General features: G+C 43.2%; 1 protein-coding gene across 2 annotated transcripts in view; it reads left to right on the top strand.

Annotated features, from left to right (window-relative positions):
* Positions 1-14,477, top strand: part of LOC144107038 (uncharacterized) — a 439,706-nt gene that overhangs the window by 243,025 nt on the left and 182,204 nt on the right. The window contains exon 3 of one of the 2 annotated variants that reach the window (XM_077640023.1): positions 8,636-9,442. The exons of the other annotated variant lie outside the window; for it this stretch is intronic. Coding sequence (XP_077496149.1) covers positions 8,636-8,715 — 80 coding nt within the window. The 3' untranslated portion in view covers positions 8,716-9,442. Of the gene's footprint in view, positions 1-8,635; positions 9,443-14,477 lie in introns of those variants that run through there. 2 annotated transcript variants of the gene reach the window in all.

Raw genomic sequence — 14,477 nt, 5'->3', positions numbered from 1 at the left:
CCCACAGCAGCGTAAATTTATGCCGTCAATACCATTGCAACGTTAGGCTGTCTAGGAGTATTGATACATTTTTGAGAACAAGTATGTTTTATTCCAGACAGCATAACTTACTTCCACAGCAGCATAAAGCTATGCTGCTATGGGTTAATATTTCTCTCCAGAATGCAATGGCTGGCCTTCTAATCATGCAGATTAGTGGTGCAATGTGTACACAAGAAGCAGGCATGTATAGTGTGTAGTAGTTGCGTGTTTTGGTTTAGGCACAGCGCAATAACAGAACAAGATTTTTCACAGCTGAAAAGAAAACATACCACATATGGCCTTTATTTTAAATAAGGTTACAGCCAAACTGCTCACAAGTCCACCTATTTCTTATCCTGGAGGACCAGACAGCAGGAGAGACCTGGGCACCAGATAAAAATACACACACACTTAATACACTTAGAAAACACAAAGAGGCATAGAAGGACAAGAGATTTTGTAGTACAGTAACTTAAATGTACTGAAATTTTTCAGTTACAAAAATATCATGAAACAATCTGTGCTCAAGTGTTTACATGAAAACAAGAAATAAACCGGCGCAAAAAAATTTAGTTCTCACAATTCCTTGTTTCCGGAAGTAAGGCAGATAGGTCCATGTGGCACAACATTGTGCCAAATTAAGGTTCCATCACAAAATGGCATCAACCACTATAAGTTGGTGAAAACTGTCATGCTCTGAGGCTACTAGATGTGTGGACCAAAAACTTAACTAGGGCTATATAATGTAGCAATGGCACTGCCTCGAGAAGAGCATTTTCCGACGCCTCTATATACCATAACCTCCTTGCAATAGCTACACAGAATTTAATTTAATCATTTAAGATGACAGCTAAATGGGGGCTTCTGCATTGCAAATATAATATGGTGCATGAGCATGTGTGCCATGAAAACACAAAAGTGACATGAGTTCCATCAGAGCATGCTACAGTCAGAAACAACTCAGGAACAAAGCAGCAGATGCCTCTCAAAAAAGGCCCTTCAACCAATGGCACTGACTGCTTCTGATGTCACGGTTAGTCTGATTTAAGCCCTGGTTTATCCTGTTTCATCTGCCACCCCATGGGGATGTCACACTGGCAGGTCTAAGGAGATTAACCAGAACACTGAGAATCGATCGAAGCCATTGGTTGGAGGGCATTCTTTAACGAGCATTTGCCTCCTAGTTCTCGGGTTATATCCAACTAGAGGTTGCAAAAAAAGGAGGTAGTGACGAGCCAGATCACGATAAATCAGCATCAAATGGCAATCACCGGCCTTTTGTTTTGGTGTGCTTGCCACACTAAAGAACATCTGCATATGGCTGGGCCGCCATCAGCAGTGAAATGACTGCACAAGAGGTTTTACCCCGTCCTAGTGCCACCACGTAGCTAGTTTACTTTGATGTTGCAGTGCTGTGTTACTCCAGTTTTGTACACCACACAAAAAATCAGCATTATGATGAATTTTTTGTAGTGCACTTGCTCAGTGAGCCCACACTTGGAACTCCACCTCAACAAGGGTTAAGGCCTTCAGTTGATAATGCCTGCACTGACCTACTGTCGGATGTTAGTACAAAGCACGTGGATCTAAGCTATATGCAGCCGGGCGGGAGCTTTAGCAAATGTGATAGGGTGGTTGCACTCAATGAGGGCAGGCTATACAAAGCTACTGCTCTCACTTTTTATTTTTTGTAACTTTGACTGCAATATTTATTATTCTGTGGCACTTGCAGTCAGTCGCACTTGTCACTGTCACAACCAAGGTACTATGTGTCTCCTTACAGTGATGACTAGAGTAACAGTGCGAAAGCTTTGGTTGACCAGAAACAAAGGGCTTTTTGGGGAAAAAATTTATGACTGGTATTATGACTGAGCAGAAATAAAATTCAAACGCAAATAACAACGTCAAGAGATAGGAGCACTGTGGGAACATTGGTCACAATCAGGAAAGCTAAGTGTGAAAGAAGTCACAGTTCACCCAAAACATCATCCCTTGACTCTGTCAATGATGGGTCATTCCAAGCCAAACATCCCAGAGTTAATCTCAGCTATATCCGATTTGTTCAAAAATATAATGTAAAATTTTGCATTGTGTGAAATCTAAGCCAGATGCCAAAAAAATTTAATCATAAGGTGAGCGCAGTTTGAACAATTAGAAAACGTGTGAAACTGGCATCGCTCTATGATCGACTGAAAATCCAGATTTTTAGAAGATACACGACAAATGTTTTAATGAGATTTGCAAAGATTCTGGCTTTTGATATGATTCAGATCTTGTATTTTTTAACGGTATAATTATTTTTTTTAATTTAAATAAAATGTAAAAGTTCCACTATGACACTTATAAAAATATCAACTCCTTTTTGGAAATTAAGAAAAAACCATCTTGCTTCCCTAGATGTTTATTACCCATAAAAAATGTTACAGCTCATGCAACTGAATGAGTCGAAGTGAAATAAAATGCTGAATTTGCAGAAAAGTGCGTTTGGGACCATAAAAACTACCCGCCGCGGTGGCTCAGTGGTTAGGGCGCTCGACTACTGATCCGGAGTTCCCGGGTTCGAACCCGACCGCGGCGGCTGCGTTTTTATGGAGGAAAATCGCTAAGGCGCCCGTGTGCTGTGCGATGTCAGTGCACGTTAAAGATCCCCAGGTGGTCGAAATTATTCCGGAGCTCTCCACTACGGCGCCTCCTCCTTCCTTTCTTCTTTCACTCCCTCCCTTATCCCTTCCCTAACGGCGCGGTTCAGGTGTCCAACGATATATGAGAGATACTGCGCCATTTCCTTTCCCCAAAAAAACAATTATTATTATTAATTATAAAAACTCGTTCATTTCACTCTGAGGTGGTCAAAATAAAAATACTACCAGCGATGGCAAGTTTAGTAGAACAATTTATTGCATTTCATTTCTGAAGTTTTAATCGAGGTAATTTTTGTTTGAAAGCGAGAATAAAGTTTTTGAAGTAGAGCTCGTCCGCCGCGAGCTGCGTCGTCTCTTTGTGCCTCTTCAACACAAAGCACAGCACAGCCCTCAGAACATTGTGTACACGAACTGATAATTGTGGGAAAAGATTTTCTTTGTGCTGCCGGGGTGGCACTTGCACCAGTGAGATTATTATTCAGTTTGTTCATGCCACACTAAGTCACTGTTGTCAGAGACAGGACAGACATAACAGGCAACGCTGCGGATGTAGTGTGTTTGCAAAACCATTTTACTCCACCACATATCATCTGTTCTTCTCAAAGCCTCGCTGAGTGTTTGAATGAAAACAAAGCAGTATAAAATGAACTGGTATCACTGAAAACCGCGTTAAAAGCAGTGAGGCGCTTAGTGTTCAGTACTTCTGGATATAATTTTCACTTAGTGAGGACTACTTTTTAGGCACAGATGGTGTATATGCGATTCGCCCTATGAGATGCATATCATATCAGCACATGTCATTTTTACTTCTCAATGTCTCGATGAGCCGCAGGACAAAAATGTGGCAAGAGGTAAAACGAAGGGCAGGAGGCAGTAACTCACGGTAATTGAGATTGAATGCACAAAATATGCATGGTGTCACTGTGCTTGTATGGTGAACTACATTTTAAGCACGGACTTGACATTTGCAAAAAGGCGTGCTAGCTTTGGCAGCATTGCTTGCTATGCAAGAAAAAGAGTATACAGAATTCAAGGAGGAGGCGACTGCATGCCGGTGCCACGGTCTCAGTATGTTTGACCTCTCGAGAGCAAGGCAGCTCCACTCGATCGGACCGTGCCAGCGCCAGCGTGTCTCGCGTTACCAGAAGCCATGGTGAGGACTTCGTACCGTCACGTGCGCTCCGGGGCACATGCTTTCCATGATCTTATTCGGATATTAAAAGGACTGGTGTTACGATAGTGCCAGGTGGTCGTTCCTTCCTTGTGGCTAAAGCGAGACAGCACACTGAAAGCCATAGTTTTGCTGCTCTTGGCTGCCTTATGCCATAGCGGGTTCGTTTGTACCTCAAAAGCGAAAACAAACTCGCATGTTGTATACCACCCGCCGAATGTCATGCGATACCTGCTTTCGCTCCAGCCCTAAATATGCACTACAGTGAGTGACGGTAAACTGAAGTGGTTATGTGGCCATAAACGTCATGACAGGTGCTGTGTTACTCGATGAAGTGTTAAGAGATGGCGCAACTTGCAGCACGAGAGCTCGACTTTAAAAATCTTTTTCTCGCTTTGAACAAAAACGACCTCAATTAAATGTTTCGAAATGAAAGCCAATAAATTGTTCTACTAAACATGCTATCGTCTGTACTTTGACTTCGACCACCTCAAGGTGAAATAAAAAGTGTTTACTTATGTTCCGAAACACTTTTCTCCAACTTCAGTATTCTAATTCACTTCGACGCACTCAGTTTCATAAGCTGTATTAACGTTTATTAGTAATAGAAATCTAGGTAGGCAAGAAGGCCATTTAGAGAGGAAGTTGATATTTTTTAATATGTCAAAATAGTAAATTTTTAAATTTTATTTAAACTTAAAACTACCTATACCATACAAAAATACACGATCTGAATCATATCAAAGACCAGAATATGTGCAAATGTCATTAGAAAATTTGTGCAGTGTTTTCTAAAAATTTGGATTTTTTATCATTATTGAGCGGTGTCTGGTTTCACGCCTTTCAGAAATGTTCAAACTGACATCACCTCACAAACTTTTTTTGGCAAAATTATTTTAGCTTAGATAACGCATGCTGGGACCAGCTTGAATGAATTTTCATCAACAAACTGGAGATGGTTGAGCACAATGTGTGGGGCATTTGGAGTGCAGTGACGGATTCATAAATCTCACTTCTACCCAGTCATGCTAATTAGAATCTAATTAGTGTTCTTGGTACACTCGCTGGCTCTTTCTTGGCACATTAATGTTTGTATGGCAGCCAGAACCAATTTAGGACTGAGGTAATTGAATTTTGATATTTCCTAATGCTTGATTCAAACTCGTGATCCAAATACTCGATTCAAACTCCTGACATACACACCCAAACACTGGTTTCCGCCGTTCTCAGGTGAATGGTGGTGTAGCAAAGCCTCTGATATCACTGCCAAAAATTAAACTGTAGACACACGTAGTTGCTAACCCGGATGGCCATGGTAGCACTTGTATTTTGTTGTTTGGTCATAGCTAGTTTACAAAAGCTTCACTTTTAGTGAGAGTGGTGTCGTTGTGTTTAGAATTACATAGACTTGATAAGGTAAACTTCAGTCCATTGTAAGTGTCCCTATAATGCCTAAGTGAACATTTTCACAATCACAAAGGCATAAAAAGCTGCAGAATCCAATATTCATAAACTGTGAATGACAGAACACAGAGTTTTTAGTCTCTATGTGCAGAATATTAGTTCACACTGCTATTAGTTCATATCCTCCATCAGACCACAGTATTAAGGGAGGACATTACAGTACCGCAAAAATTACAGGGAATAAGTAACTGGTACTGCTACCGCGAACTTTCCATCAGCTGTTACAAGCTGGCAACGCAAGCCTGTGCTCTAATGCTTATTCTGCTGACATAGCGACAACAAAAACAAGTTTTTCAGTCACTCTGACCAAAGGGAAGCAGAAGTGCCGGGCTGTGTAGTCCAATGAGCATTTCACAAAGCCATCTTCTACAATAAATCGGCAAGCAGAAGTCTTCACATACAAACATCCGAACATTGCTCATTTCAAAAGCAAAGTGTTGAGTGTGTTAATGACATCTTATATGTTCATAAATCTATAAGAAAGTTCTAAATGATGCACTCACTGAAGAAATCCCAGCTTTCGCAGCTTTTCAAAGCGCAAAAAAGGGGCAAGACCTCGACCAGTGGTGGCAGTGGCACTGCTTGTAGGGCAAGCAGCAAAACCAGCTGCTGGCAACCTGCATTAAATATGAACACGATGATATAGGTCATCCTCTGAAAAATGCATACCATCTTTTTATCACGATAAATGCCTTATGCCATAGCGGGTTCGTTTGAACTTCAAAACCGAAAATAAACTCGCTTATCACATACCACCCGCCGAATGTCATGCGATACCTGCCTTTGCTCCAGCCGTCAACATGCACTACAGTGAGTGAGGGTAAACGAAAGTGGTTATGTGGTCATAAATGAGTCATGAGAGGTGCTGTGTTACTCGATGAAGCGTTAAGAGATGACGCAACTTGCAGCACGAGAGCTCGACTTTAAAAATCTTTTTCTCGCTTTGAACAAAAACCACCTCAATAAAAACTTCCGAAATGAAAGCCAATAAATTGTTCTACTAAAGCCGCCATCGTCTGTATTTTGACTTCGACCACCTCAAGGTGAAATAAAAAGTGTTTACTTATGTTCCGAAACACTTTTCTCCAACTTCAGTATTTTAATTCACTTCGACGCGTTCAGTTTCATCAGATGTAACAACTTTTATTAGTAATAGGAATCGAGGTAGGCAAGAAGGCCATTCTGAGAGGAAGTTTATAGTTTTAAAATGTCAAAATAGTAAATTTTTAAATTTTATTTAAACTTAAAGCTACTTATACCATACAAAATACACGATCTGAATCATATCAAAAACCAGAATATGTGCAAATGTCATAAGAAAATTTGTGCAGTGTTTTCTAAAAATTTTGATTTTTGATCATTAGTGAGCAGTGCCTGGTTTCACGTCTTTCAGAAATGTTCAAACTGACATCACCTCAAAAATTTTTCTTTGCAAAATTATTTTAGCTTAGATAACGCACGCTGGGACCAGCTTGAATGAATTTTCATCAACAAACTGGAGATGGTTGAGCACAATATGTGGGGCATTTGGAGTGCAGTGATGGATTCATAAATCTCACTTTTACCCAGTCATGCTAATTAGAATCTAATTAGTTCTTGGTACACTCGCTGGCTCTTTCTTGGCACATTAATGTTTGTATGGCAGCCAGAACCAATTTAGGACTGAGGTAATTGAATTTTGATATTTCCTGATGCTTGATTCAAACTCCTGACATACACACCCAAAGACTGGTTGCCACCATTCTCAAGTGAATAACAGTGTAGCAAAGCCTCTGCTATCACTGGCAAAAATTAACTGTAGACACGCGCAGTTGCTAACCCGGCTGGCCACGGTAACACTTGTATTTTGTTGTTTGGTCATCGCTTGTTTACAAAAGCTTCACTTTTGGTGAGAGTGGTCTCGTGTTTAGAACTACATAGGCTTGATACACGTAAACTTCAATCCATTGAAAGTGTCCCTATAATGCTTAAGTGAACATTTTCACAATCACAAAGGCATAAGAAGCAGCAGAATCCAATATTCATAAACTGTGAATGACAGAACACAGAGTTTTTAGTCTCTATGTGCAGAATATTAGTTCACACTGCTAGGAGTTCATATCCTCAATCAGACCACAGTATGAGCCCCTTGCAAAAATACACCACCTGTGGGAGATCACCGGAACCATAGCGCGCCGGCGCCATGTTGGGGGAAGACCGCAAAGACGCCCGATTCGGTCGCCGCACGAATTTACCGCGGTACGCAGTACTAGCCTGCCTAAAACACTGGCAGTACTGATTCTGACATCATCTGAAGCACTTCAGGATGGTGAACTCCTGCTGTGTTTCACAATGCCACCAACACGGATATCGCGACGCGAATGGCGGAAAGGTATGTACTTAAGTACGTACTGTAAGCAGTACGTCCGCAGTGGATGCAAGTTTTCTGGTGCGCGCTTTGTCGCGGACCATGAATTCAACTTTTTTTTTCCTAATCGACTGTATTTTGTTCCTGAAGTATGTATTTCGAAAAGGACGCACAGTTTATCGCATGCAGACGAAATGCTCCGTCTACTGCGTCTGCTCCAAGAAGGCGCCGCAGCACACGATATCCAGACTAGGCAGGAACGTTATCTTTTAGAAAGGAACGATGTGGTGAATATCGACAGTCTCCCAGCTTGATAGATAGTTGCGATTTTGTGTAAAATGCGCTGACGAAATGCGTCGTTCGCTTGTGCTTGTGCAGCCGAGTGAACGACGGTGTTGATGGAAGCGGTTGAATCTAAGCTGCGTGCGCACACCTACTCGTGCATTTTGCATTCGTTGGCTGCACGAGTATGCGCTATGGTAGGATGTGAGCTTTCGTATTGCCTATGATTTAGTGCCCCGGAGCTGCATGAGAAAAGCAAGAGATTCCCTGTTGGTGATACATTTAGACCAAAGCTTAGAATACAGTTTCTCACTAGCATCACACAACACGCTTGTTTGCGTCGTTCTCGCTTATAAATTCGGTCGCCAGACGAAGTATAATACAGGCCACCTCGCCATCTGCAGCAGTGTGCTTTGACCAAAACACCGCTACGACACATGTGCTCGCGCGAGCGATTTCATTTGGTTCGCTTGTAACACAGCGAACCTTTTTAAAACCAAAGCACTGGAGAATATAACACAGAAAACCACCTTTTTATTGAAGTACTCACTGACTAAAAAAAACACAGGGAGTGAGTTTATGTAAAATTTTATTTGTGACGTTGATCAACTCAATCAGTAGAGTAACCATTTTTACATTTAGGATAACAGACTAGAAAGTAGGAAAAAACAGTCATCATGCTGTCAATGCCAATTACATCTTTTGCAGGTGTCTTATCACAAGTTTCCCAGAGACAGTCTACAGCTCAAGAAGTGGATTATTGCTATAAAGAGAGACCCAGGTCCTAATTTTGTAATTGACCAATCAACTAAAGTATGCAGCAAACATTTCAAGCTAGATGACTTCGTCAGCAATGTAGCAAGTGGAAGACGTTTCTTCAAAGAAAATGCTGTTCCGTCACAGTTCCCATTTTCGGAACTGGTGACCAAACGTCGAGCACCAAAGCAGAGACTAACACACTGCATCAACAGGACTCCAACAACCAACACAAGCACAGCAGGGTCTGGAGAAACATCTCACCAATGCAGCACTCAAGATGACGAGCCTCCTGCAAGCCCCAACATTGCAGTTTGCGACTACCAGCCTGCAGACTTGGCAGACCAACCAGACTCTCCTACTGAGAAGCAATTTGAGCTTCAAGATTGTTCTGTGTGCACTAACGTGAAAGCAGAGCTTCAGGCCAAATATGAGGAACTTAAAGGCCTCTATACTTATGTAACAAATCTGAGAAGTTCTGTACAGAAGTTAAAAGATGACCTTGAAGTAGAAAAACAGAAGAATGCCGAGCTTTCAGCACATAATGGAAATCTCCAGCAACAGCTTGCAGTGACCACTCAGCAGCTGCAAGAAGCACAAGCTGTAAATGAAAAACAGCAACAGAGGGTGTTCTCACTAGACAAATTCAAGAATGACGGTAGCAGCATGCAGTTTTACACAGGGCTGCTCAACTACCAGGATTTCCAGAAGCTGCTGCTGTTGTTAAAACCAGGCGAAAATGCATGTAATGTGTATAGCAAGAAACATTGCCTGCCCAATGATGATGCCGGAGGTCGACCTCGCAAGCTTTCACAAGAGGAAGAGCTATTTCTGTCACTGGTTAAGCTCAGAACAGGATTATTTCACCCGCACCTTGGCCACATTTTTGGTATCTCGCCTAGTACGGTGTCAAGGATATTCTCTAGTTGGGTGAGCTTTATGTATGTCCAGCTAGGGAAACTACCTTTGTGGGCGCCCAGAAGTGTGATCAACCACAATATGCCTGCTGTGTTCCGAGAGCTCTACCCCTCCACAAGAGTGATTATTGATGCCACAGAGATTAGGTGCGAGGTACCTAGCTCTTGTAATGCAGTCAGGTACATATTCAAATTATAAATCAGCCAACACTTTCAAGGCACTTGTTGGTGTATCACCAGATGGTCTGCTGACTTTCGCTTCAGAACTTTTCATGGGGTCACTCTCCGACAGAGAAATTGTGATTCGAAGTGGATTTCTAAACCAGACATTTTCTTCTGGAGACACTGTCATGGCTGACAAGGGTTTCAAAATCAGGAACCTGCTTGAAGAAAAAAAAGTTGGCCTCAACATGCCACCATTTCTCAGACAGGACCTGTTCGAAAAAGAGGACGTGCAGGAAACGCAAGATATCGCATCTTGTCGAATCCATGTAGAGCGACGAATACAACGCATCAAGTGCTATCACATCTTTGACCGCCCCATACCACTGTCTCTTGGCCCGCTTATTTCTGTGCAGTGCTCGGCAACATGCAAAGCCCTTTAATTCTAGAATACGAATAGAAACATTTTTCAACTTGTGTGGTCTGCTGAATCAAGCCTTACATTTCATTGTCCTTGAGCTGCTTCACCATAAAAGGCAACAGTGTGTTGAAATAAAAGCTGTTCAATACGGCTTCCATGTTGCTCCATTCTTCACAGAAACGCAACCTCTGGACAATGAGGAAGTGCGGCCCGAACACTACGAAGTCTGCCCACTGTGTCTGGGTAACGCCCATCTGGCCGAGCACCTGCATATAGTGTTCATGGTCCTTCTTGAGTGTTGGCAGGCAGTTCTCGTCAAACTCGACGAAAAAGTCTTGAGACAGAAGGTCTTCTTTTGTAGCATCCTTCAGAGAATAGGGGCACTTCACTTCCACGGTACCCCACGGGAAGGGCTCACAGGGGTCAAAGGCAATTGCATCTGGTGATGCACCCAGCCATGGTTTTGTGTGGTTCACAAAGATTCCACATTAATTATTTCAACAGGATGGCCTGCAGCGATCATGGTGTCCTTATATCGCAGGATTGCATCACTTTCATTCGCAATTCCATATCTGAAAAAGGGGGGGGGGGTAACGTTAGGAATGTGTTTTTTTTCGGAGATGTATCTGTGTCAGTAGCAAATACACATACCTGATAGCCCTCACACGGGAAAAGTCCTTCATAGCTGTTAGGTTTGCTAGCCCTTTCTCCGTCCATTTTTTGCGGCTCATGACTACGCCAAAGTGGGACGCCGTCAATCGATGGCTGTGGGCGTGAAACCAAGCTGTGCTGTTCCTTAGTTTTCTGGAGGCCCTCTCCAGTTGTTGGGCTTCAGCAGCTATAACAACTATCCCCTAAAAGGTGTATAAAAACAATGACTTAGCATGCGTTGCACAGATACTGTGTGCCACAAACATTAGAGGCCACATGTCAAACAGTTCCCGGCATGTAACAAAGTCTTTACGGAAATGAACTAAACATACGAGTGATGCAAATACCTTAAGCACTGCCGCAGTAGCTCCATCCACTGGGTAAGGAACCTGCCAAGGTGTCAGGCCACTGAAGCACACAAAGGGTTCAGCTGTCTCCCACAGCTGTGGCTGCCTGCTTCTTAGGTTGTCTGACATAAGCACAGAAAACCCATGCGGCACAAGCGAATGTTGGTAGCTCAGCAGACAACCTTTTATCCGCTTGCCGTATCTGGCTTCGACCACTTCACTGCAGTCGGCAGCTTGAAGCACACTAGCAAAATGTTGCATTCCACTCGATGTGTTCAAGGCATCAGCAAATGCTTTTATGCAATCTTCTTGCTGCTCCAGTGGCTCACTTGCAGCATGACCGCTGTATACCTTTGAGCTGCGGGGAACAGCTTGCCCGCCTTCTGCAACTTTTCGCCAGTCAATTTTTTGGACACTGGTTCCTCGTAATGGATTTGGACTCGCCACCGCTGAGGCAAGTCAGTGGATGACATATGAGCTGGTGCCTCAGAGAATCCTTTTTCCTGAAGCAGCACGACAATCCTTAGCACTGCTTGTAAGTGGTTACACACATACTTTCCAGCAGCACATTCACATTGTCCGCCAAGCACGTCACCTTGCAGAGACAAGGCCACTGAAACTGCATATGGTGGCTTTGTCTTCCTCTGGCTTCTGTGGCAGTTGGCCTTCACAAATACCATATTGTCGCTGAAATAAAGACAAAAGTACTGGCATCAGCATTTGTTGCATGACCACTGCAGTCTCGTCCCCAAGGGTCTTTAAGGGGAGAGAACAGCATAGCAGGATGAAAACGAAGAAGCGACGCTGCGCTTCGTGACACTGCCACTTCGCCCTCATCTTGTCGGGTTGCTTTATCCCGTGTACTGCAATGTATGCAAACCTGAAATAGTACCGCCGTCTTACTTTATATTGAATAAATATCTGGGTGTTGCAACGCTCTGCAGTAGTAGGTCTTATATACGTAGTGAAAGGATTACTGTGAAGCCACTGTGCGCGACGCGAACACATGCACAAAACAGGATAGCACGAATACGAGCAACACGAGACGTCAACACAAGATTCTAACGTGCGTTCTTTATTGCACGTGTATTTAATTCGATCTTTCGAAGCAGCGCGTACAAATAAAAATAGGCAAATCAGTTTAATGGGGCAGACCAACACGTCAACCCGGCAGCGTAAAACAAAGCGAGCACATCACATCGGGCGCCTTTCTCCGTCACTCCGCTTGCGCTTAATCAGTTCGGTTTAACATTTAAGCGCCCAAACGAAGTATGGCTACTTACGTTGCGCAGGAATAATTCGCTAACACAGATGACGTGACGAGGTAGCTTTCGGTGACGAGCTTGTATGCTTTCCGCTGACATTTCGTGGTCGCTGTCAACCGCGACACGTATGCATCGATGTGTGCCCTCCGAAGCGGCGGCAACTTGGTCAAGTCGCTCTCCCATAAACGCACCGGATACACGATATCACTCATTTCCGTTCAAACAATGCCTCTGTACCAACGGTGGCTCAGCACTACAGCAGCAAAATCGCAGCTTAGCAAGTGGTGCGTGCCCACGCCAACGGAACAAAGGCAGTCAGGCTACAGAGAATCACAGCAGTAGTCAGCTTGCGGCGGAGAGGCGGCTTTTGCTAAGATGGCGAATGTCTTCCCAGCGTGCTTTTCGAACCGAAACCGGAACCGAAATTCACTGTCAGGTGACTTATTTTTGCAAGGGGTCTATTATGGGAGTACATTACATGAATGAAAAAAATTACAGGGAATAAGTAACTGGTACTCCTACTGCGAACTTTCCATCAGCTGTTACAAGCTGGCAACGCAAGCCTGTGCTCTAATGCTTATTCTGCTGACATAGCGACAACAGAAACAAGTTTTTCAGTCACTCTGACCAAAGGGAAGCAGGAGTGCCGGGCTGTGTAATCCAATGAGCATTTCACAAAGGCATCTTCTACAATAAATCGGCAAGCAGAAGTCTTCACATACAAACATCCGAACATTGCTCATTTCAAAAGCAAAGTGTTGAGTGTGTTAATGACATCTTATGTGTTCATAAATCTATAAGAAAGTTCTAAATGATGCACTCACTGAAGAAATCCCAGCTTTCGCAGCCTTTCAAAGCGCAAAAAAAGGGCAGGGCCTGGACCAGTGGTGGCAGTGGCACTGCTTGTAGGGCAAGCAGCAAAACCAGCTGCTGGCGACCTGCATTAAATATGAACACGATGATGTAGGTCATCCTCCGAAAAATGCATACCATCTATTATCACCATAAATATGTAACAATTTAATGCAAACAGGCCTGCTCATATAAATTTACTGCACAGAAGTACTGTCTAGGAAGCCACAGCATTTTATTTCACAGGCAGCATTGTAACAGTTAGAATGACATCATTATAGTGAACTAGAATATATTACAGTGGCTCGACCGGGAGGGCGCATCTACCTTTCCGGCAGCCCGTTACGCTCTGGAAAGCCACCAGAAGCGCTGCTGCTCTCTTTCATGCTACAGCACGGCAGCTGAGCCCACTAGGCATCACAGAGCGCAGATAGGCAATAGTCTTTAATGAATGCTTTTGCCTGTTGGAAATGCGTTCTAACAGTGTACTTCATATCCTGGGCCACATTAAAAGAGAGTAGAAGATAGAGCCTGGATGCCAAGAACACTGCGAGCAAGTTGCAGCTGGGGTTGCAGCATTTAATGCCACAGCACGCTTGTATTTTTTTACGAAAAGCATAAGCCACGCTAGCACCCAAAGTCGTGAAGATGCATAGCTTAAATTTTGCCAGTGTTAAACACTGCTTAGTGCACTTTTAATAAATCAGAATTCAGCCCTTTCTTTATTTCCTTGATTTCTTGGGCATACCACCTGTAGAGCACTGCATTTAAAATGAACTGCATGTGAAAAATTATGGTATAATCAGACATCTGATTCAACAATTAAGCGAAAGCAGTTGGATTTACCCTCGATGATTACTTAGATGCTTTTAACTCTAAGGAATGTTTTTACTACATGCTGAGGCATCATACACAACAAATAATTGCCGCAGTGGGAGGAGTGATGCTAGCACTCCTTTAGCAGCAAAAGGTGCTAAATTTACCCAATGCCCCACATTTGGAAAGACAGACTGTCTGCATCATCAGGCATAAAGTTTAATATGCAGAGTGTTCAGAATTTAGTTTTACGGACTTCTAAAAATATATATGCTTTCAGTGCTGAGTGGTGCGTACGTGTGCTGTGTGATGTCCGTGCACATTAAAGAACCCGAGGTGGTCGAAGTTTCCAGAGCCTTCCAC

This window comes from Amblyomma americanum, chromosome 10, assembly GCF_052857255.1.
Source record: "Amblyomma americanum isolate KBUSLIRL-KWMA chromosome 10, ASM5285725v1, whole genome shotgun sequence".
Lineage (NCBI taxonomy): Eukaryota > Metazoa > Arthropoda > Arachnida > Ixodida > Ixodidae > Amblyomma > Amblyomma americanum.
The sequence above is the reverse complement of the archived record's forward strand: the minus strand, read 5'-3'. Positions and strand labels throughout refer to the sequence as shown.